The sequence below is a fragment of the Palaemon carinicauda genome, chromosome 26 (assembly GCF_036898095.1).
Source record: "Palaemon carinicauda isolate YSFRI2023 chromosome 26, ASM3689809v2, whole genome shotgun sequence".
Lineage (NCBI taxonomy): Eukaryota > Metazoa > Arthropoda > Malacostraca > Decapoda > Palaemonidae > Palaemon > Palaemon carinicauda.
In genome coordinates, this window is record NC_090750.1 from 31,227,272 (window position 1) to 31,253,202 (window position 25,931).

The window sequence follows — 25,931 nt, forward strand, 5'->3', positions numbered from 1 at the left end:
GAAGACCCTCTACTATCTGTGACGGCATATCAACCTTTGCGTCAACCTCTTTGGACCCAACCCCTCAACTAGACCCGCTATTATCCAAGGGCGAAGCGCTAATGGTGCAAATCCAAATGATGATGGAAACTATGTGAGAGGAACAGCAAGAGATGAGAAGAGAAGTCAGGGAAGCATACCGCTCAGCCGCTTTTAGTGGCTCCCACAAGCGGCCCAAATTCTCTGACTTACCCCAATGCTCTGAAACCAACCCCTGGAGGTATGCGGAGTTCATGCCCATGATGAATGGGAAACTCTACGTCTCGTCTCGGAGAAGATGGGGGCCATACCCCTCGACGATCTCCAATTCTGGCGGAACATTTCGGCTTACCCGGAATACTTCGTGAGATTGAAGAACAAACCTGCATCTAAGGAAGAGACTGAACTTAAGGAGGTCATGGTCTTTGATCATGACAAGGCACAGGCTCTCTTGACGAGTAGCCTGAAGAAAGCCGGCTATACGAATTCGAAGGCTTCTGCTTTAAGCAAGAGGCATCCTACCTTCCTTGCTCTTTCCTCCAGAGCTTTTCCCTTTACGGCTAAAGCTCTCCACTACGTGCTAAAAGAAGATGGGGGCCATACCCCTCGACGATCTCCAATTCTGGCCGAACATTTCGGCTTACCCGGAATACTTTGTGAGATTGAAAAACAAACCTGCATCTAAGGAAGAGACTGAACTTAAGAAGGTCATGGTCTTTGATCATGACAAGGCACAGGCTCTCTTGACGAGTAGCCTGAAGAAAGCCGGCTATACGAATTCGAAGGCTTCTGCTTTAAGCAAGAGGCATCCTACCTTCCTTGCTCTTTCCTCCAGAGCTTTTCCCTTTAAGGCTAAAGCTCTCCACTACGTGCTAAAAGCAGTTGACGCGGGCAAACCATGCCCTACGCTAGAGGAATGTAAACCATTGTATCTAGCCCTGCCTACCGGTGAGAAGAATTGAAACGAGGTCCATCTAACCTTCTCGATCTCGAAACTAGATCCAGATATTGCAGGACAGCAGTTCAACGAGAACCTTCCGAATTTGTTGGACTTTCTTCTGCGAAGGGAGCAGGAGACAAAAGAGAGACTAGCCGCCTCTCTGTCTCTCTAGAACTGTATGGAGATGTGTGAAGGCATCTCAAGTACCCCAGATATGTACACGGTCCTAGCCAAGATGCACATGGCTACTCTAGTAAAGGACATGTACGCTTTCGTGAAAGCCAGGAGGGCCTGTAGAGTATGTGTTTGCCAATACAACGGTCAAGCACGAACCCAGGAAGTTGATTACTTCATGTATCTGGGGCAAGGACCTCTTCCCAAAGGAAGCAGTCCAAGAGGTAGTAGCTAAAGCCGCCACGGAGAATAGGAACCTTCTGCAAAAGTGGGGCATGTCTTCCAAGAGGAAATCATCCCCTGACGCTGATCCCCAACCCAAGAACAGGAAGACGAAGAAGCTACGAGTGCCTCATAGACCTACACAACATCCCACAGTTACCATGACCACAGTGCCCCTAATGGTTGCCCAGTCACAAACCACATTCCAAATGGTGCCTCATCAGTTAGTAGCTCAGTCACCAGCCTTTAACCCAGGCTTTGAGAGGCACACCACTACCTTTTGCCCGTTGAGATACTACCGCTAGAGAGTTAGGGGGTCCTTTGACTGGCCAGACAGTACCATATTGGATCCTTCTCTCTGGTTACGGTTCTTTCCCTTTGCCTACACAGACATCGAATAGTCTGGCCTATTCTTTACAGATTCTCCTCTGTCCTCATACACCTGACAACACTGAGATTACTAAACAATTCTTCTTCACCCCAGGGGTTAACTACGGCAATGTAATTGTTCAGTGGCTACTTTCCTCTTGGTAAGGGTAGAAGAGACTCTTTAGCTATGGTAAGCAGCTCTTCTAGGAGAAGGACACTCCAAAATCAAACCATTGTTCTCTAGTCTTGGGTAGTGCTATAGCCTCTGTACCATGGCCTTCCACTGTCTTGGGTTAGAGTTCTCTTGCTTGAGGGTACACTCAGGCACACTGTTGTATCTAGTTTCTCTTTCTCTTGTTTTGTTGATGTTTTTATTGTTTATATAGGAAATATTTATTTAAATGTTGTTACTATTCTTAAAATATTTTATTTTTCCATGTTTCCTTTCCTCACTGAGCTATTTTCCCTGTTGGGGCCCCTGGGCTTATAGCATCCTGCTTTTCCAACTAGGGTTGTAGCTTAGCATTTAATAATAATAATAATAATAAAGGTAGAGGATCTAGAAGAGGCTCCTCAAGAAACCCCCAAAGGGGTAGAGGAAGACGTGGTCAGGGTAACAAACCCTCCGGGTCATCTAAGCAATGAGATGCTCCAGGTAGGAGGAAGACTCTTCCACTTTCGGGATCGTTGGACCTTCGATCCCTGGGCCCACAGCCTAATCAAGAATGGACTAGGGTGGAAATGGAACAAAACTCCACCTTCCTTTCCTCGATTCTTCCAACATTCCACCCCCTTATTGGAAGAATATACCCTAGAACTCTTGAACAAAAAGGTCATAAGGGAAGCAAAGTCCATCAAATTCCAGGGAAGGCTGTTTTGTGTTCCCAAGAAGGACTCGGACAAACTCAGAGTCATTCTAGACTTGTCTGCACTCAACAAGTTCATCAAGAACAAGTTCCGGATGTTAACCTTACAACACATAAGGACCCTGTTACCGAAAGGAACGTACACAGTCTCAATAGACCTGGCAGATGCTTACTGGCACCTTCCAGTCAGCCGCCCCCTCTCATCCTACCTAGGATTCAAGCTACAGAAGACAAAGTATGTCTTCAAAGCCATGCCCTTTGGACTAAACATAGCCCCAAGGATATTCACGAAACTTGCAGACAGTCGTACAACAGCTACGCTTACAAGGCATTCAGGTATCAGCATACCTGGACGACTGGCTGGTGTGGGCAGCATCCAAGACTGCTTGTCTGCAGGCAGCCATGAAGGTGATCCAGTTCCTGCACCATCTGGGCTTCAAGATCAACTACAAGAAGTCTCGCCTCTCTCCAGCTCAAGAGTTTCAATGCTTAGGAATCCATTGGAACTTGCAGTACAACCGCATCTACATTCCACCGAAGAAGAGGAGAGAGATTGCGGGTTCTGTCAAGAGACTACTGAAATTCAACAAGATTTCAAGATGCCAACAGGAAAGAGTACTGGGCTCTCTCTAGTTCACAGCAGTAACAGACCCAGTGCTGAAAGCACAACTGATGGATGCGTCAGAGTCTGGAGAAGATACGCATCAAACGCTCGAAGAGATTAACAGAGATCGACACCGACCTTACTGCGATCACTTCTGAGACCGTGGTCAAAGGTCAAGAGCCTAGCAAGGACAATTCCCTTACAACCACCTCAACCGTCAGTAGTCAGCCACACAGATGCCTTACCGGAAGGATAGGGAGGCCACTCCGATCAAAGGAAAGTACAAGGGAACTGGTCACACCAGTTCAAGACCTTTCACATCAACATTCTGGAAGCCATGGAGTCTTCCTAACGTTGAAGAAACTATCCCCTCAAAGATCAGCCCACGTCAAGTTGGTCTTGGACAGTGAGGTCATAGTGAAATGTCTGAACCGACGAGGCTCGAGATCGCCCTATATCAATCACGTAATGTTGGCCATCTTTCGCTTGGCAAGAAAGAAAAGATGGTACTAATCAGCAGTTCACCTACAAGAGTTCTGCAATGTGACGGCGGACGCTCTATCCAAGCGAAAACCAATAGTCAGAATGGTCCCTAGACGCAATCACTCTCCTTCATCTTGGAAAAAGTCCCGGAACTGCAGATCGACCTCTTCGCAACGAGCGACAACAAGAAACTACCTCGATATGTGGCCCCATACGAGGACCCTCGGGCAGAAGCGACGGACGCTATGTCCCTTGATTGGAACAGATGGAATCATATCTATCTGTTCCCTCCAACAAATCTCCTGCTGAAGGTCCTCAACAAGCCGAGATCCTTCAAGGGGACAGCAGCAGTAGTGGCCCCCAAATGGCCCAAGAGCAATTGGTTCCCTCTAGTGATAGAACTGAAGCTGAGGCTGTTTCCTCTACCGAATCCAGTTCTATCCCAACTGGTTCAGAAGTCGACTGTCTACGCTTCATCATTGAGAACCCAAAACCTACATCTCATGATTTTCTTGCCTTAGCAGCCAAGAAAAGGTTCGGGATCTCAAAAGACAACATCGGCTTTATAGAAGAATACAAGTCAAAGTCAGCCAGAAGACAATATGAATCATCTTGGAAGAAGTGGGTCTCCTTTGTCAAAACAAACAGACTGGCAGAAATCTCGATAGACTTATGCCTTTCCTTCTTTATCCACCTTTATGAGCAAGGCCTGGCTTCCACCACGATAACTACATGTAAATCAGCTTTGACTAGACCTCTTCTCTACACCTTCCAGGTGAACTTGTCGAACGAAAACTTCAATAAGATTCCGAAAGCATGCACTATACTTAAACCAGCAACCCCTCCAAAGCCCATATCATGGTCCTTGGACAGTCTTGCACTAAGCTTCGAACTTGAACAACGAAGATTGTACCCTAAAGGATCTAACACAGAAAGTGATATTCTTGTTCGCTATAGCCTCAGGGGCTAGAGTTAGTGAAATAGTGGCCCTATCTAGAAACGAGGGCCATATTCAGTTCACAGAAGAGGGAGAACTGAATCTTTTTCCCGATCCTACCTTTCTCGACAAAAACGAGCTACCCACCAAGAGGTGTGGTCCTTGGAGAATCTGCCCTCTGAAGGAAAATGTCTCTCTATGTCCAGTAGTCTCTTATGGTCTATCTTCAAAGAACTTCAGACTTCAAGAAAGGACAGCTCTTCCTAGGTGAAACCTCAGGATCAAACTTATCCCTAAAACAACTGATGGCAAAACTCACCTACTTTATTCGCAGAGCGGATCCTGACAGTACACCCGCAGGTCACGATCCTAGAAAAATTGCTTCCTCGCTGAACTTCTTTCAGCATATGAACTTTGATAGACTCCGCTCAAGTACTGGTTGGAAATCCTCTAGAGTCTTCTATAAACATTACGTGAAGCAAGTGCATGAAATAAAACACTTTGTGGTGGCGGCAGGTAGTGTTATAAAACCTGTTGTCTAGTCTGCGATGAACAGTGAACTGTTTGGGACTTGACAGTATACGGGGTGAACAGGTATTAGCATCTTTTAGTGTAATACCCGTTAGTGGAGATCACTTTAGTGAATCTCGAACTGTTCTATATAGGTGTAGAATCTAACCAATAACACCAGTGCCGTGTGAACATTCGTACACAGTGTTAAAACATATCCAACATCTAAGTGAAATCAATCTAATAATTTCACAATACTGAGTGGCACCTGTGATTACCCCATATATGTATTTCTTCCCTTACAGATTACAAATATATATATATATTTTGAAGATGTTGAAATGTTAAAAGAGTCTATTTATAATACATTCGTTGTTGTATTTACTTTTGTCTATACAAATAAATACATGAAATATATTTGCGTCTTATTCGCCCTACATGAAATCGAATAAATATTCCAGAGCCTTTTATTTTCCTAAAAATAAAAATACTTGTCAGTATACCTCTGTAAGAACAACCTGGTAATCTCTAAAAAGTTCCACCTTGTTTCTACGAAATACAACCTTGACGCTTTATAGTCGGTATCGACATATTCCCTGCAGGGGGCAGGAAGCCCTAAGTTAATTCCAAACTTAGTGGATATGACAAATAACGGTAATGTCATATATATATTGGTCTGAGAGACCATATAAGGAACTGAGTCAAGGTAAAGGTGCTTATACAAACCCACAGATATAGTACATTACTTTCAAGTAATTCTCTGGTAAACTTCCACCAGGACGAGATGGCTGAGCCCAAAAAACTGATTTTGAGCAAAGCGAAAAATCTATTTTTAGGTGATATGGCCATGTCGTCCTGATAGACCCTCCCTCCTTTCTAAAAGGAGTATACATCTATGTAACAAAGTCCCCACCCGAAACTACTCTATCTGTGGCTATCCATGCTTAAATGCAACAAGGAATAGTTCGCTGGGGTGGTACCGGGAGGGGATCCACCGGGTAACCTTGATAACGGCTCCCCTTTAATTTCGCCACTCTTCCCCCCCAAAGGGAAAACTCTATTCGGGGTGAAGATTGCTATGTGTCGTACCAAAGAAATACTTCCCCTGATATTATGCCGTATCCTTAAGAGTTATATTAAGGATAATCGCACCAGGAGTTAGAATTCTGGAGACCTGTGGTCAATTCTCTGGGAGTATCACTGTAGCCAAATATCCCTTAGAAAGCTGCTTAAAGGAACCTTCCATCAGGACGACATGGTTTAAGCCCAAAAATAGATTTTTCGCTTTGCTCAGTATCTGTTTTCTCGGTTTAACCATTTAGGCTGTGAAGTTCTATTTATTAAAAGTCTTCTATGCGTTAACATTTAGCCCTTTTTCTCTACATTTTTTCTAAAAATTAATCCCATTGTGTACCTATGTTGCCTGTTTCATTGTATTCTAAATTCTTGGAGTATTTCTTCAGTTGTATCCAATTTCTTTTGTCTACAGTCTAGTTTCTTTAGGTTTCTTTTCTTTTAGATGAAGAGTATTTACATGAATCATAACTATTTCATGGTCACTTTTGCCAACATTTTTGCCTACTAATGCATTGGATATTGAATTTTCTTCCGTTAGCACAATATTTCTTATGTTGTTTCCCCTTGTTGGTATATCAATCCACTGATGGAGGAATTCATTATTGACAAATTCTAGTAGCCTGTGTCTCTCTGAGTGTACAGTGAACCCTCGCTACTTCGCGGTTCGACCATCGCGGATTCACCACTTCGCGGGGTTTTCCCATAACCCATATATATATACATATCGCGGATTTTCCGGAAAATTCGAAAATACCGCGAAATCTGAAGACAACCAAATACGATATTTTGTTACCTGTAATTCCATTAAATTAGTAATATCTGCTCTTACTGATTGTTCATTGCATTACATATGATATATAATTCAGCACAGAAAGAAATAAAACACGAAAAGAGAATGTGATCATACGATAATTCAGTACGTAGTAAAATTAAATCGAACATGAAACGCAAATCAGATGCAGTCATACCATATTAGAATGGTGTGTACTGTAATGGATGTGCTTCTTTTCCATGAATCTTTTGTATGTATACGTACGTAGTACAGTACTGCATCCAATAATATTCTTTGTTGCAAAAATCACAATTCGAATACTGTAAGCGTACGAGAGAGAGAGAGAGAGAGAGAGAGAGAGAGAGGCGTAAAATAGCGTACGTAAATTTTTATTATTATTGTTATTATTATTATTATTGTTGTTGTTGTTAATAAAATTATTATTGTTATTATTATTAATCATTATTATTATTATTATTACTGTACAGTATTATTATCATTATTTATTATTATTACGGTATTGTACTTAATCTACGTACGTTCAGTGTGCGCAGGACATCTTCTATGAGTAACCAACGCACCATAGTACTGTATAAGACGGGTTGTGATTGGTTCAAGCGCTGATAGATGACGAATCAAAACTCAAGTTTTGTTATCTAGCCTGTGATTGGTGTTTTGCCCGCATCTTCTACCCGCAGCATCAAAGTTCTCGCGGGGCTGCATCGTTCACTTTCTCTTTCCGCGTATTGCTGAGTAGACGTTCTTAACTTTGTGAAGTTTAATCTGTGCTGTGTGCGACTGTTTTAAGTTGAACTTTTTGTTGAACTTTCTGTTACAATGCCTCCCAAGCGTTCTGCTTCTAGTAAGGCTGGTAGTGAGCCTAAACGCCACCGAAGGATGATGACGATAGCTGAGAAGGTTACGCTTCTCGACATGTTAAAAGATGGTAGAAGTTACGCGGCCGCCATTTTGGCATCAACGAATCCACCGTTCGCTACATCAAGAAGGACGAGGCGAACATTAGAAAGACTGCTGCAATCACCTTTAGCAGATCAGCGAAGCGAGTCGTTACAACGCGTAATAAAACGATCGTACGCATGGAAGGTGCTTTAGCTGTGTGGATTGCCGACTGTCGGAAGAAGAACATAGCGTTGGATACGAACACCATCCGAACAAAGGCTTTGAGCTTGTATGAGAATTTTGCGGCAAAGGAACCTCATGACGACGATGGCGACCATGCTGAAGAAGATGATGATGTAGATGATCCTCAACCAGGGACCTCACTGATTCCCAGCGTCAGAAACAACGTTTTTCCGCCAGCAAAGGATGGTTCGCGAAGTTTCAGAAACGCTTCGCCCTGAAAAGCGTTTCCCTGCATGGGGAGTCTGCTTCCGCTGACACTGCCGCTGCTGAAACTTACGTGAACCAGACTTTCAAGAACATTATCGCTGAAGGTGGATACAAGCCGGAACAAGTGTTTAATATGGATGAAACCGGCTTGTTTTGGAAGAGAATGCCGTCGCGAACTTTCCTGTTCAAAGAGGAAGCCAAAGCCTCTGGCTTTAAGGCATTCAAGGATCGCGTTACCCTCGTGATGTGTGGCAATGCTGCTGGATTTTTGTTAAAGCCGGGGCTTATTTATAAGTCGAAAAATCCTCGCGCTTTGAAAAATAAAAATAAGAATCTCCTTCCCGTGTACTGGATGCACAATCAAAAAGCATGGATTACGAAGATGCTGACCTCCAACTGGTTCCACCAGTGTTTCATTCCCGCAAGTCCATGAATATCTCTTAGAGAAGGGCTTGCCATTCAAGATCCTTCTCCTTATGGATAACGCTGGTGGACACGCAACTGACCTGTCGCGTGAGGGCGTTCAGGTTGAGTTCCTGCCCCCCCAACACCACGTCATTAATTCAACCGATGGACCAGGGGGTTATCAGGGCGTTCAAGGCCCTCTACACGAAGAATACCTTGGCGGACCTCGTTGCGTGTGTGGATGCTGCCCAAGATGACGAGGATGAAGATTTTAACTTGAAGGCGTACTGGCGGCAGTACACCATAGCCACGTGCCTGCAGAATATTCAAAAGGCACTTCAAGAGATGAAACCTGCAACCGTGAATGCGAGCTGGAAGAAGTTGTGGCCCGAGATTGTTTACGACGACAAGGGATTTACTCCGTCGGAAATCCAACACTCTGCAATACGGAAATCTGTGCAGTTGGCTGCCATAATTGGGGGTGACGGGTTTGGCGACATGACGACTGAAGACGTCGACGAGTTGTTGGACTGCCATTCCCAGCCCCTAACTGACGCAGACCTCGAAGACCTGACGAAATCGGCAAGTGAAGAAGAGAGTGAGGGTGCCCAGGAAGAGACCCAAGAAAATGTCGAAGAAACGGGCTTAACATTAAAACGGCTTGCCAAGTTCTGCAACCATATGAAGGAGGCGAAAGAAATGTTACAAGAGTGGGACGAGGGATATGGTTCGCTCGATGCAATTCTCAAATAAGGTCGATGACATCATGACTCCCTACAGGATGCTCTTGGATCGAAAAAAGAAGCAGCGGCAACAACTTCCGATCACAATGTTCTTCCAGCCTCGCAAAAAAGAGCCAGTTCCTCCTGCTAGTACGCCTTCGGAAGAAATTGAAGAAGTTGAAGAGGTGTCCCAGGAAAAGGCACCTCCGTCTGAAGAGACGTAAAATACTATCATTGACTGCACAGTAGAAACACATCATCAGCTTCATCATCATCATTTCTACTGTGCAGCAAATTCATCGCCATCGTCATTCAAGTTTTTCTTGAACTTCTTTCGTGGTGAGTACAGTAACAATCTTTATTTTTTACTTTAACCTGTTTTATAGTTTAGTAATGTACGTACTGTATGCATTAAGTTAAAGGGAAGGTTTTAAAAGTCTACATGTTGTAACCTATCATATTTTTTTTGTTTAAAATTTACATTCGTACGTAAAACAATCTCTCTCTCTCTCTCTCTCTCTCTCTCTCTCTCTCTCTCTCTCTCTCTCTCTCTCTCTCTCTCTCTCTCAAATTGTTTTCCTGCTTTGCTACGTACAAGTACTGTATAATTTATATTTGTAAGGTAACATATTTTGTAAATGCTTTTACTGTAAATACTGTATGTACTGTATCATTATCTATCACTATCATCATGCGCGTTAAATGCCTTGTTTGTTCTGAGCGTGGTTGTTTACTGAGCGTACACGCCGTCGTTTCAGGCGGCGTCATAAAGAAAAAGATTTCATTTGGAAGTCCTAAGAAAAATACGTAAACTAAAACATTGGTAATAAAAAAATCAACATACAGTACTGTATAATTTTTTATCGTGCTTTTTAGGTGTTTAGGAAACACATGATATAAAATCGCCTTTAATATTTGTGCCTGTTTTAGTTTAGGGTGCTGTAGTACATGCATTAAGTGTTCTGTACATTAAAGGGTGGTTTGTTAACAGTACTACGTACAAGGGAAGGTTTTAAAAGTCCGAATATACATGTTAAATAAATAGGTAAATATGCTGTCACTACTTCGCGGATTTTCACCTATCGCGCCCGCGTCTGGAACCTATCTACCGCGATAAACGAGGGTTCACTGTAATGTAAAATTCTGTGTCCCAGTTTACTGCTGCATTAAAGTCTTCGAATAGAACAGCTAGCTCATTGTTCAGTCATCTATACAGATCTTCGTCCTGTTCTTGCGATTGATGTAGTTGTCTGTATATTACTAGTATGGACATGCTTTTCTTATGGCATTAATATTTGCACCCAATAATAAGCCTAACCCGAAAAATTAATTGATTGTTACATTGGTCTGTGTGGCCAGACACAGACTGTGAAGAAAATTTGTCTATCACACAGCAATGGTAGCCTTTAATTGCTGTGTAATGTGTAAAGGCGTAAGTATATCGGCAACAGAAGTCAGAATAATAATGTACAGGGAGGCACAAATTATCTGAAAAACATGAAAGACTAATATTTTACTTCTGACCATGTGTTTCACTCACCTTACAAATAAAACCAAAGAGAAATGCTAAAAAATTAAAATTAAAAGTTATTAACACTAAGTAGATGTTAAATCAAGCAGAGGTAAATGAAAGGATCAAGTTGGAGTTCACAATGTTGAGTAGAAAACCTAGATAGTACAACAAGCACAAACACCAGCATCTTTCAGATGAAGCTGAAAACTAGTAACACTTTTAGTTATAGTATTACATATCTAATAGCAAAAAAAAATTATTTAACAAACATGTAGATAATACATACCATCATCAACAATCCAATCATCCTCTAATCGGTCTTGGCGTCGCTTGGAGTATTCACGTTCATCAACCTCCTCATATACATTCATTACATCATTGACCTGTAAAGTGTTGTATTTACTTAGTTAGAAAATCTGAACACTACTAAATTAAGGATTCAAATAGAAAAAGCACCCAGTCCATAAAAGAGAAATTGAAAAGCATGAAAAAATAAAAACAAAATAACAAGAACTAATATCTCTTCCTTCAACCTTCTTGATCCTATCGTATAGCAGGGTCAGCTGCTCGAGTCAACTTTCACCATCTATGTCTATTCCTTTGATCTTCATCCCTTAGTCCCAGCACAAGCATGTCCCTCCTCACTACATCCATCCATTAGATCCTCTTATTGACCCACAACCCAAACCCCTATCACTGGCATATTCATAGCTCTCTTGATTGGTTCCACCTCCTCTCTTCTGATTACATGCACATAGTTTCTTATCTTTTACATCAATATTTTGACTCTCCATACTTTCCAGTAATAAACTCCAGAAATCCATCCTATCTTTCTTATCTTGGTCCTTTTTAAAAATCACTCCTCTTTCCACGAAGTGCAGAAGTTTCTTCCCCTTATTATGGCATGGATTTGATAACTGTCTTATAGACCTTCACTTTGAATCTTATGACATTTTATTGTCTAAAAAAAATCCAGTTACATCTCTCCATTTTCGCCATGTTTTTTCACTCTGTATCTCTCTCCTCTCTTATATTTGATCCCAAGTAGTTCAACTCATTTTTGTGAGCACCATCTTCTACTTGGATGTTAACTTGTCCCTCTCTACTAATAATCATCAACTCTGTGTTTTAAAAGTTCCTCTTCAATATTTTCCTTTTTAAGAGTTCCTTTCCATGCTAAAAAAAACTTCTTCCTGCTCTTCCTGTCTCGTTATAATAACAAATCACCAGCAAATATTGGTTCCAAAATTTCTACCTTGTTCATTAATTTTGATGACCAAAATATCTATAATGATGAGGAACAGGAATGAACTCAAGAATAGGTCCTTGATGGAGGCCAACCTCCATAGGGAATGCCTGTCTTCCCATATTATGTTTGTAATGTGGTTCTTAACCCCCTCATATATCATCCTCACTGACCTTACCAATTTCTCTGTTATGCCATTTTCTCAAATACCAATACAGTAATACCTTACAACACAAAATTAATTCGTTCTGGACTGGCTTTCGTCTCATGAAAATTTTGTGTTACAAGTCACATTTTACATTTACATCGCCTAATTCGTTCCAAACCCTACAACACCACCATTTTAAATACTATAATAAAGCTACAGTATAACCATAATGATACTGCACAGCCAAATACATTTGAACCATTCAATATACCTAAACTAACTGGCAATACCTGGTAAGTAGTTATTAGAACATAATGCAATAATAAATGGAAAATAATACAATATACAGTAATATACTGTACTGTACATATACAAAATATACAGTACCATATGTACTGAACTATTGTAGTTACCCTTACAAAATATACATTTTCTATTGTGAAAACAACTTGTTTTTTTATAATTTTTTAATGGGTGACTTTAATTCTCGGCCTGGCTGGCAAAAATCTTTTCTTATCATGAAACATTTTTTGCAATGCAAGTCACAAAAATCTTCGCATCTCGTTTCGTAGCCTGACAATTTCAAAACCAGATTCTTTCGTGAAGAGAGGTATGACTGTAGACTAACCTTTATGGTATCCTGTCATATGCATTTCAAGGTTCACAAATCAAAAGTAAACATTACTGTTTCATACTACTGTAAATACATCTCTTGGACTTGCTTTTTCCTTTCATAAACCTAAACTATTGCTCTTTCATACTATTATGACAAATTTGTAATTTTCATTTTTCCTAACACACAAACCTGGTACACTTTCGGCGAAGCTGAAAGACGACCCATGATATTTTTAGCGAGGGATAAACACCCCAACTGCTAGTTAGCGAGTGGGGGGGGGGGCCTTAGTCAGCTACCCCGCTCACTTACACACCTGGACTGAGCAACCACTTTGCTTCCTGGCAGGACTTACTGGGGGACCGGGCTGGCAGGCCAATTTGTGTAAATAGCATCAGGTTTGTATGTTAGGAAAAAAGTAAATTTCTTCCAAATTTGTCATTTGTTTCAATACAAATACAAACCTTACACTATTCATTAGGCATGACTCGCCTCTTAGGAGGGTGAAAGTCCCAGCCAACTGGCCTTGGCATTGACCCAGGGTTTTCTCTACCTTGGTGTAAGACTGAGAGTAGTAGGAACACTACTATCCCTGAAATCTTGTGCTATACACTATTAGCAGCCTACAGAAGCTGTGTTTGTGATACTAGCAATGCAGCGGGTCTTTCAACGTAGAAACTCTGATCGTAAAGATAAGAGAGTCCTGTGACATTACACAAAAGAATCCCTCGCAGGGGTATTGGGGAATGTAACAAGTATTATTTCTATAATTAAGAAGGTGAAAGGAAGAAGAGAGCAAGTCCTTCTTACTCAGCCCTCAACCCTCTTGAGCTTGAGGTGTTTAGACCACTTACTGTGCAGCCACCACAGGCCCAATGGAAAACATTTCCATGTTCTTGTGGTTACAGCCTGCAGGTAGTGGGCGGTGAAGGTCGCCTCATGCTTCCTCGCGCCTGCTGGCGGTACCTGCCCATCAGAGTAGTTTTTCTTGAACGCCATTGACGTTGCAATGCTCCTGACGTCATGAGCTCTGGGTCGTTTGATAGGAGGAGGGTCAGATCTGTGTGTGAACTCAATAACCTTACGGATCCATGAGGGGATGGTATTCCTTGTGACCCTCCTCTTGACCTTCGCCATGCTGACAAAGTGCTAATGCACAGGGGCGAGCTGCTGCTGTTCTTTTAAGTAACATCACAGACTCCTCACTGGGCAAAGTACCAGTTGGAATGGGTTTTGGTTACAGAACCAAGACTTAATACTGAAGAGACCGAATGGGATCCCCTACCCCCGGTTTTTTTAGTCTTGGCGATAAACTCGGGGACAAAGGTAAGCATTATCTCTATAATTTATTAGAGCAGAGTTCTAATTGCAGGATGGTCTATAACAGAGGTTCTCAATGGGGGTGAAATTCAACCCCCCGGGATGAATTTTAGGTTCTCAATGGGAGGTGAAATTCACCCCCTGAGAATAAATTTTGGAGTTTTCAGGGGGTGAATTGTGACCAAAATAAGTTTATAGGTGAGGAGAGCAATTATAGGCTTTGGCATACCTGGCCTGTCACGTGTGCTGGGATTCTATCCTGTAATGGCCCAGGGATTAAATCTATTTGTATAAATAGTCTGTGATCCCACAAGTTAATACTGTGATTAATAAAGGTCCTGAAAAATGGATTAGACAGTAATATACCCGTGACCACCCAAGTTAATCCTAGGATTGGAAAAGGTACTGAAGAAGAGACAGATGGCTAGGGAATTAATAGGCCCCAAGAAAATTACTTAGCAACCCCAAGGTTGCGAACTCCGGGACTGTAAATAACTGAGAACCTATTAACAATTTCAGTCTTGAATTGTCATCAGTAAGTGTCCGAGTGAACCTTATTTCCAGGATTGTTTATTCAAGACTCTAAGTACAATAATTTTGTTTCTTCCACCGACTATGCATACACGTGTCCGTGTTTTGTTTTTAGTTTTTATCATTTCAAAATGACAAATTCGTAGATAATTTGTATTTTACCTAACTATACAAACCTTAGCTATTTAATAGGGGTATAACTTTCGGCGTAGCTGAAATGACGAGCCATTAATTTTTAACGAGGGTTCACTACCCAAACAGCTAGTTAGCGGGGGTAGGGGAGGGTAGCTTGCTAACAACCCCCCCCCTCTCACACCTGTGCTTGAGCTCACTTTGCTTGGAGGTAGGACTTCCAGGGGGATAAGGCTGGCAGGCAAGTTTGGTTAAATAGCTAAAGTTTGTATAATTAGGAAAAATGTTATTTTGATAATAAAATAAATTTTTTAATATACTTACCCGGTGATTATAATAGCTGCAACTCTGTTGCTCGACAGAAAACTCTACGGAAAAATTCGCCAGCGATCGCTACACAGGTAGGGGGTGTACTCAACAGCGCCATCTGTCGTTCAGATACCCAGTACTCATTGTAAACAAAGAACTCAATTTTCTCCTCGGTCCACTGTGTCTCTATTGGGGAGGAAGGGAGGGTCCTTTAATTTATAATCACCGGGTAAGTATATTCAAAAATTTATTTTATTATCAAAATAACATTTTTCAATATTTAACTTAGCCGGTGATTATAATAGCTGATTCACACTCAGGGGGGTGGGTAGAGACCAGCAAAATATGTTTACATCATATGAGCTAAGAATTTTTATTTCATTTTAGAAGTTATCAAAATAACTAAACAAAATAAATAGGTACCTGGTAAGGAAGTCGACTTGAACAATTACTCTGCCTTTTTAAGTACGTCTTCCTTACGGAGCCTCGCGATCCTCTTAGGATGCTGAGCGACCCCTAGGAGCTGAAGTATCAAGGGTTGCAACCCATACAACAGGACCTCATCAAAACCTCTAATCTAGGCGCTTCTCAAGAAATGACTTTGACCACCCGCCAAATCAACTAGGATGCGAAAGGCTTCTTAGCCTTCCGGACAACCCAAAAACAACAATAAAAACATTTCAAGAGAAAGATTAAAAAGGTTATGGAATTAGGGAATTGTAGTGGTTGAGCCCTCACCCACTACTGCACTCGCTGCTACGAATGGTCCCAGAGTGTAGCAGTTCTCGTAAAGAGACTGGACATCCTTAAGATAAAAAGACGCGAACACTGACTTGCTTTTCCAAAAGGTTGCGTCGATTATACTTCGCAGAGATCTATTTTGTTTAAAGGCCACGGAAGTTGCGACAACTCTAACTTCGTGTGTCCTTACCTTCAGCAAAGCTTGGTCTTCCTCATTCAGATGGGAATGAGCTTCTCGTATTAACAGTCTGATAAAATAGGATAAAGCATTCTTTGACATAGGCAAAGATGGTTTCTTAACTGAACACCATAAAGCTTCAGACGGGCCTCGTAAAGGTTTAGTTCGTTTTAAATAGAACTTAAGAGCTCTTACAGGGCATAAGACTCTTTCTAGTTCATTTCCAACCATACGATAAGCTTGGAATATCGAACGATTTTGGCCAAGGTCGAGAAGGCAGCTCGTTTTTGGCTAGAAAACCAAGTTGTAGAGAACATGTAGCCGTTTCAGATGAGAATCCGATGTTCTTGCTGAAGGCATGAATCTCACTGACTCTTTTAGCTGTGGCTAAGCATACCAGGAAAAGTGTCTTTAAGGTGAGATCTTTCAGGGAGGCTGATTGTAGCAGCTCAAACCTGTCTGACATAAGGAATCTTAGTACCACGTCTAAATTCCAACCAGGTGTAACCAAACGACGCTCCTTCGTGGTCTCAAAAGACTTAAGGAGGTCCTGTAGATCTTTATTGTTGGAAAGATCTAAGCCTATGTGACGGAAGACTGATGCCAACATGCTTCTGTAACCCTTGATAGTGGGAGCTGAAAGAGATCGTTCTTTCCTCAGATATAAGAGGAAGTCAGCTATTTGAGTTACAGAGGTACTGGTCGAGGATACGGATAGGCTTCTTAGCCTTCCGGACAACCCAAAAACAACAATAAAAACATTTCAAGAGAAAGATTAAAAAGGTTATGGAATTAGGGAATTGTAGTGGTTGAGCCCTCACCCACTACTGCACTCGCTGCTACGAATGGTCCCAGAGTGTAGCAGTTCTCGTAAAGAGACTGGACATCCTTAAGATAAAAAGACGCGAACACTGACTTGCTTTTCCAAAAGGTTGCGTCGATTATACTTCGCAGAGATCTATTTTGTTTAAAGGCCACGGAAGTTGCGACAGCTCTAACTTCGTGTGTCCTTACCTTCAGCAAAGCTTGGTCTTCCTCATTCAGATGGGAATGAGCTTCTCGTATTAACAGTCTGATAAAATAGGATAAAGCATTCTTTGACATAGGAAAAGATGGTTTCTTAACTGAACACCATAAAGCTTCAGACGGGCCTCGTAAAGGTTTAGTTCGTTTTAAATAGAACTTAAGAGCTCTTACAGGGCATAAGACTCTTTCTAGTTCATTTCCAACCATACGATAAGCTTGGAATATCGAACGATTTTGGCCAAGGTCGAGAAGGCAGCTCGTTTTTGGCTAGAAAACCAAGTTGTAGAGAACATGTAGCCGTTTCAGATGAGAATCCGATGTTCTTGCTGAAGGCATGAATCTCACTGACTCTTTTAGCTGTGGCTAACCATACCAGGAAAAGTCTTTAAGGTAGATCTTTCAGGGAGGCTGATTGTAGCGGCTCGAACCTGTCTGACATAAGGAATCTTAGTACCACGTCTAAATTCCAACCAGGTGTAACCAAACGACGCTCCTTCGTGGTCTCAAAAGACTTAAGGAGGTCCTGTAGATCTTTATTGTTGGAAAGATCTAAGCCTCTGTGACGGAAGACTGATGCCAACATGCTTCTGTAACCCTTGATAGTGGGAGCTGAAAGAGATCATTCTTTCCTCAGATATAAGAGGAAGTCAGCTATTTGAGTTACAGAGGTACTGGTCGAGGATACGGATACTGACTTGCACCAGTTTCGGAAGATTTCCCACTTCGATTGGTAGACTCTAAGGGTGGATGTTCTCCTTGCTCTAGCAATCGCTCTGGCTGCCTCCTTCGAAAAGCCTCTAGCTCTCGAGAGTCTTTCGATAGGCTGAAGGCAGTCAGACGAAGAGCGTGGAGGCCTTGGTGTACCTTCTTTACGTGTGGCTGACGTAGAAGGTCCACCCTTAGGGGAAGTGTTCTGGGAACGTCTACTAGCCATCGAAGTACCTCGGTGAACCATTCTCTCGCGGGCCAGAGGGGAGCAACTAGCGTCAACCTTGTCCCTTCGTGAGAGGCGAACTTCTGCAGTACCTTGTTGACAATCTTGAACGGAGGGAATGCATATAGATCTAGATGTGACCAATCTAGGAGAAAGGCATCTATATGAACTGCTGCTGGGTCCTGGATTGGTGAGCAAAATATTGGGAGCCTCTTGGTCATCGAGGTTGCGAAGAGATCTATGGTTGGCTGGCCCCAGGTGGCCCAAAGTCTCTTGCATACATCCTTGTGAAGGGGCCATTCTGTTGGAATTATTTGTCCCTTCCGACTGAGACAATCTGCCATGACATTCAAGTTGCCTTGGATGAACCTCGTTACTAGTGATATGTTTAGACCTTTTGACCAGGTGAGGAGGTCCCTTGCGATCTCGTACAACGTCAGAGAGTAGGTCCCTCCTTGCTTGGAGATGTACGCCAAAGCCGTGGTGTTGTCCGAGTTCACCTCCACCACTTTGCCTTGAAGGAGAGACCTGAAGCTTTTCCAGGCCAGACGTACTGCCAGTAGCTCCTTGCAGTTGAAATGCATTGTCCTTTGACTCGAGTTCCATATTCCCGAGCATTCCCGACCGTCTAATGTCGCACCCCAGCCTACGTCCGATGCGTCCGAGAAGAGAACGTGGTTGGGAGTCTGAACAGCCAGGGGAAGACCCTCTCTAGATTGATATTGTCCTTTCACCAAGTCAGACAAGACTTTATCTTTTCGGAAACCGGGATCGAGACCGCTTCTAGCGTCTTGTCCTTTTTCCAGTGAAAAGCTAGATGGTATTGAAGAGGACGGAGGTGTAGTCTTCCTAGTGACACAAATTGATCCACGGATGACAGCGTCCCTACCAGACTCATCCACAGCCTGACTGAGCAGCGTTCCTTCTTCAGCATCTTCTGGATGGATAGCAGGGCTGGGGGCTGATCGTCTTGTTGTTCAGCAACGTCCTCATCAGAGGGTTCCTCATCCGAAACTGATGAGGAAACGGCAACGGAGTGGGCAACGTCTGGCTCGCTGAATCCGGTCGCACTGGTGGATGCGTGACGGAGCCGGACGCAATATCATGGAACTGCTGCACAGTCTGTGAATTGTCAACAACCATGGGTGCGCGAGGAAGCACAGCGTCAACCCGAGACTGTCTAGACCGTCTGGGTTGTGCAGTCAACACCCTACCGTGTTGCTGAGGTTGACGCACTGCGTCAAAACAAGTCACCTCTGCTGGTTGTTGAACGTCCTGAACGTCAACGACCACCTCCGAGCGTCGCTTAACATCAACGTGCGGCTGGCAACCCACACTGGGTCGCATCGGTGGAGGAACCACCTCAACTGGCAGACGCGAGTAGGTTACCTCAGCGTCAACAGGGCGCACAACCGACCGGTTGGAAGGTTGTTGGCCAGAAGGTTCTTCTCCGCATTTAAGTCCTCTATCAAGGACGCAAGCTTGGACTGCATGTCTTGCAGCAAAGCCCATTTAGGGTCTACGGGAGCAGGTGTGGCAACAGACGGGGTTAGCGACTGAGGCGGAACCGTTTACCATCCCTGAAAGCCTTGTTATGCGTGACATAATAGTACAGCAAAACTTCAAAGGCTCGACAACAGCTGTGAAGTTGACCTGTAAACAACTTGGAGCGTCTCCTGGCTAGGCGCCAGGGAGAGTCTACCAGAATTGAGAAGTCTATCTGGGCAGAGGCATGAACTCCCAAGCCGAGAACTTCTCTCGTGTCATATCAGACTCTCGCTCTATAAACCAGCTTAAAAGAAGGGAAAGCAAAGGCTGTATCCCCCAAACTCCTCCTGGTGAAAAACCAGTCGCCTAGCCAACGTAACGCTCTCTAAGAGAGCGAGAGAGCACTAGCTTAAAAACAACGGCTTCGAAGTAGCTAGGCCTAGTGTAAGCTCTGACGTTTAGGCGAACGAGGAGCAGCAGTTACAAAAAGATCCGGACGAAGATCCTTAAAAAAAATCATCATGATTTAATTAAAGTCCATAGGAGGCTAAGCAGCTTTAGGCTCCTCTCCATCTGACAGAGTCCTCAAGGGAATATCAGTAGGAGGGAGAACAGCAACTTCCTCATCTACAGGAACCTTGTCCGATAAAAGCTGAGTCTCTCACTGGTGCATTAGTAGCGGACCAGAACGCAACGTCATGTAACTGCTTGACAGTCTGTGAACTGTCAACAACTGAACTGTCAACCACAACAGATGCGTGAGGACGCACAGTGTCCACTCGAGACTGCTTTGACTGCCTAGACTGAGCAGTCAAAACAACTCTAGAATGCGGAGGTTGACGCACAGCGTCAAAACAAGTCAACTCCGATTGTTAGTGAACGTCTCGAACGTCAACAGGAGCATCAGCCAGTGGCCTAACGTCCAAATGCGGCTGAAAAACCACACGAGACCGCATCGAGTGTGGTTCTAAACAACCTGACTGACGTGACTAAGCTACGCCAACGTCAACAGTAAGCACAAAGGAACGTTAGGTTGGCTGAAAGCCAGGATATCGATGAGATAAACGGCTAGACTCAACGGACTAATCGGCAGAATAGTCTTCCATAAGGGAGGCAAGCACATACTGCATGTTTTGCCATACAACCCCTTAAGGATCAACGGAAATGGTTGTGGTAATAGACGAGGGTAACGTCTGTGACCGCAACACTTTGCCTACAAAAAAAGACTCTCGGAGTCTGTGTTACGCTTTTGTTAGGCGGCGAGCAGTTATCCGAGGACTGCATAGGGTCAGAGCTGTCCTAATGGCTGTAACCAGGACGCTGGACCTGTCCTGAAAGGACTGACTTTCGCTTAAGGGCTTCGAAACCTTGTGACAGGTTTCTTATGCGAAAAGCCTACGGATGGCGAGGAGAAACAACGTCTCTCTCGTCTTATGGTAGGGGAGATCTTGGTAAGATACACCCGATACCATAGAGGGAAAAACGTCTGTTCGTTGGTCAAGGCCTCTCGAACCCATAAGTCGTTTGACATTACTTCTCCCCTGGGCTTGGGAGCATGTAAGAGGTCCCGGACTAGGTGAACGACAGGCACGAACAGACGAACCCTCGGACGCAACACTGTAACACTTTGCGCCTCGGACGCAACACTGTAACACTTTGCGCATATCACTTTATCACTTCGATTTTCTGTTTTGCACTTACAGTATTTCTACCTGAAACACGCAATTCTACCCTTCATTAAAAGGTAGTAATTGCGAAATTAGTCGTATAATGCAAGCTCATAATACCAGCAAAAAACAGAAAACATATTTTAAGATAAAAAGAAAAATCAGTGACTGGGAAAGAGACTAAACACTAGTTCATATAACTACGTTTTCAATCTCTCACCGCACATAGCCTGGGGACGAGAATAAAAACCTAAAAACGTTTTATCCTTCCTCCCCGTACAGCGACTAGGGACGTGAGTAACACGAGAACAACGTTACCGCTTGAACGGAACGTTTTCTCTCCTCTCTCTCCCTCCGTCTCTATCTCTCTCTCTCTTTCTCTCTTGATTTCGCACCTAAGAGAAGAGCCCAATTATATATCGTCAAAAAAACATGTTATATATTTGACTAAAGGAAAAAACTGAAAGGTTTTTCAAATAAAAAGTTCCTTTAAATTAGAATTTAAAACATTTAAGCTAAGAAAGAATGAACAAAACGTCAGAATCGATTTACTCTTACTGCAAAGTGAAACCGTGATACACTCTCTCTCTATCGTAACGATAGAGCGCATGTTGAACGTCCTGAACGTCAACAACTGCGTAGCATAAAAAACTAAACGTTAGTTCATCTTTGAAAACAGTACGAAGACTATCAAAGAAATTCTTTCATAAAATATTACATTTAAAAAGTTTTAAATCCTTAGCTCTTTAAAAGCTAAAGACGATATAAAGGGCTCAACGTTGATTAACTTCGGTTTCCAAGTTAGGACCGCCTACTCTCAGGAAAGGTCTATATAAACAAAGCATTAAAATTTATTTTTATATGTTTATAAAAAATGGAAAGTTAATCGAAGAGGCCTAATAAAGGCGGAGAGATATAAAATATATAGGGGAAAATCTATAACGTGATAAGATAATTACTAAAAGCCTAAACACACTTCCGTCTAAGGGAAGGGTCGGCCATTTAAAAGTGAAAGAAAGTCCATACTCTCTTTGTCACCATAATTAAATCTATCCAAAACGAGTTCAAGTTTTAAGATGAAGATAAAACACCTGCATAGCGAAAGCTCAAAACTAGAATAGTGTACTTCACCAAATAGTTGTGAAAACAAATCCAGTTAGCAACAGCGAATTAGTAGGTTTTGCCGGTAGCCCGACAGAGAGAAACTGTAAGTTTACTTGTGAACGAAGGTTCTGGAGTGGGAGGTGAGACCTTCCGGACTCACCAGTGGTAGCTTATACACCCCCCCCCTGGAACCCCCCCAAGCGGCGGCGCGAGCCCTAAACCACGCCCCCTTGGGCGGAGTTACCAGAGACGAGCGGGTTGACTCGGCAATGGAAGTCACATTTTTGAAGTTGTAATAGAACAAAAAATAACACAGAAGTGGTTGAGCTTACCTTGGTAGTGCAAGTTATGAAGGAATTACTGTGAAGGTGCAAATTGTTGGACATAAAGGTCTTTTTACTAGTAAATTCAATCTTCTTGTGCTCTCTTGGTTGATATGAATATTGAAAGATTCCAGTTAGTTTGTTTTCTGTGGAATAATAGTGATTGTATATGTGTGTTCTTGTATATAGCCTACTCTGTTGAATTATGAAGTTGTTAGAATATTCCCTCCAAAGTACTGTACATGGTCTCCTCGGCTCACGGGGGAAGGGTTGGAGGGTGACCCAGACTTTGAGTCCGGAAGGTCTCACCTCCCACTCCAGAACCTTCGTTCACAAGTAAACTTACAGTTCTGGAGAGGGAGGTCTCAACCTTCCGGACTCACCAGTGGTAGCTAGGCAGATGCTTCAGGGGGCTTGAAGATGAAGTCCAGCGACCACAGCATCGAAAGCTCCCTGTAAGCCGAGGAGAGCATAGTAAGAGCTGAAGACAGAGTCGCTTCTCCAATTCATTCTGGACATGATTTCTTGTATCGATACTCCATTGTATAGCAGTCTTGATGAAGCTTGCCCCCTTATAGAGTGAAAATTCGTTGACTGTTTAGTTGCATTTGGGTCGGCTCTGAAAATGCACTCCCTAAAAAGTTGTCTCATTTTTTGTAGAGACATTATCTTTAAGTGTTCATCTAGCCATATGTGGTCTTTCCTGTCTATGTTTCTTTCCATACAGACTTTGTTGGTGTATTCCAAATAGAAGTTCAATTGTCTGACTGGACATATTTTTGGTCTGTTAGGAAGCTTCCTAAAGCTGATCTCTATTGGCGTGTAGTTGTTCTTTTGGTTTTTGGCCATGAAGGAAGGGTGGTTCCGTAAGACAATGTGTTCTGGGGTGAAGGTGCTCCTGGAAATGCTGAGATTGTTAAATTGATTAGCTCTTAAAGGGCAAGCTAAGGCTACTAGGAACAAGGTTTTCTGTGTCAGTAGTAAGGTAGAGTTATCTTTCGTGGTGTTGAGAAATGAAATTACTTTGTCTAGATCCCAGCCAGGGAACTGGTGAGAATTTCTAGGTTTCCTTCTATTAACTCCCGATATCATTGCTTTGACATATTTGTCCTCTGCAAGACAGTAACCTGGGAAATAGCCTGACAAGATAGGACCTAAAGCTGCTCTGTAGCTCTTCAGGGTGTTGTAAGACAGACCCTTGTCTATAAGGTGATTGAAAAATAAAATAATTGCTAACAGGGGAAATTTGTTGTCTCTTCCATACTCCTTGTGAATGAAACTTTTAAAAATGTTGTATAGGTTTTCATACTTGTGCAAGGAGCTGTCCCTCAAGCTGACAGCAATTTTGGAGCAAACCTCAGGAGGAAAGACGTTAGGGAGCTGATCCTTTAAATTTTGAAGGCGATCAAAGTTGATTGGAGCTTTGCTGAGGGTGAGATACAATCCTTGAGAACTATCTGGTAGTCTTCGATCTTCACAATATATCGTTTGTGCTGCTTCGCGACTGACTTCACTAATGGAATCCATGGTTCCGTCCCCTGCGATATGGTGCAGAAAAGCATATTATTATTGCATTCTTTATTGATTTTAAAAGCTACTTTGTGTAGTAAGAATCCTGGTGGAAAGGCATAGAGGGGTGTTGATCCCTTCCAGCTAATCGTAAGTGCATTATTGCTGATGGCTTTTTGATTTGGAAGAGATGAACAGAACTTTTTGCACTTAGTATTGAAACCATTTGAGAACAGATCTATTTCTGGGGTGAAATTGAAGTCAGAGCAGATTAAGGAGAATAGACTGTCACTGAGGGAAGTTTCTGTGTGAATGGAACCCAGGTCCCTGGAAAGTGAGTCTGCGATGGTGTTACTTACTCCCCTGATCCATCTGGAATTTATCTGTATGTTGTGATCCTTCATGGTACTAAGTATTTTCCTGACTAGTTCATGGGCTAACTTGTTTCTGATACTACCCTGTTTCTTTATCCAACAATTAGTAACCTTTGAATCAACATGTATTAAGACTACCTTGTTGTATAACCTTGTGATGAAGTGTTCCAAGGAATAGAAGCAAGCTAATAACTCTCTTACATTGATGTGAAGGGAGGATTCTTCATTTGTCCAAGTTCCATTTATTGAGAGCATATTACCCGCTATTACTAATGCACCTCCCCAACCCTGGTTGGAAGCGTCAGTGAAAAGTTCTGCATCTATCTGTGGTTTTGGAATGTTAATCTCTCTGTACATTTGTCTCTGTTCCCATGGCTTTAGGTATTTTTTGAAGGTGTGGGGAATGATTTTGTACCCTGAATTAAAATAACTGTGGTACCTGTGGAGATATTTAAGATGGAATCTTCCCAAGCTTGTATAGGATGCACTAAAATTTAAAGCTCCGATTAACATTTGATAGGAATGCAGGTCGGATTTAACAGAGTTGGAGAAAGCTTTGGCCAATTCGACACACTTCTCTATATTTTTCCCACTGGGATTCATAGTTTTCTTAATCATATTGTAATGCACTCCTAAAAATTCAATTCTTTGAGTCGGTTCAATTGTAGATTTTTTAAGTGAGATATTCCATCCTAAGTCTGACAAGATCTTAATGACTAGCTGAATGTGATTTTTACATTTTACATAATCTTTTGCTAATATGAGAATGTCATCAAGATAGTTGAATATTAAGATGTTATATGAGGTTCTAATATACTTGATCACTGTGTACATTATTTTTGAAAAAATATAAGGTGCTGTCTTTAGTCCAAAGGGTATCACAGTCCATTTGAACTTCCTTTTACCTAGTTTGAAGGTTAGAAATTTCTGGCTACTTGCATGTAATGGAATGTGCCAATAAGCATCTTTTAAATCTAGTTTGCAGGCCCAAGAGTTTAGATGTAGATAGGGAAATATAGTATTGGCCTTGAGCATGGTAAAAGAAGGTTTTTTAATCATGGTGTTGAGCACTTTCATGTCAAAGATTAGTCGTACTGTTCCATCTGGTTTGAATTTATAAAATATGTGGTTGGAGTAGTAAAAGGAAGTTCTGGGGATCTGCTCTATGACACCTAGTTTTAGCAGTCTGTCACATTCACTTTCCAATATTTTACGCTTATTAATTGAATAAAATCTATCTTTACCTGTTCTTTTTAATGACCTCTGGGCTTTAAGTTTATTATTAAACGGAATTCTCACCCCTTCATTGATAATTTTACAAGCAAA

General features: G+C 42.4%; 1 protein-coding gene across 1 annotated transcript in view; it reads right to left on the reverse strand.

Moving 5' to 3' along the window:
* The window catches only part of LOC137619873 (DNA polymerase alpha catalytic subunit-like), a 316,081-nt gene that overhangs the window by 229,379 nt on the left and 60,771 nt on the right, over positions 1–25,931 (reverse strand). The window contains exon 3 of the mRNA XM_068350163.1: positions 11,249–11,345. Within this exon, the coding sequence (XP_068206264.1) occupies positions 11,249–11,345 (97 nt within the window). The remainder of the gene's footprint in view (positions 1–11,248; positions 11,346–25,931) is intronic.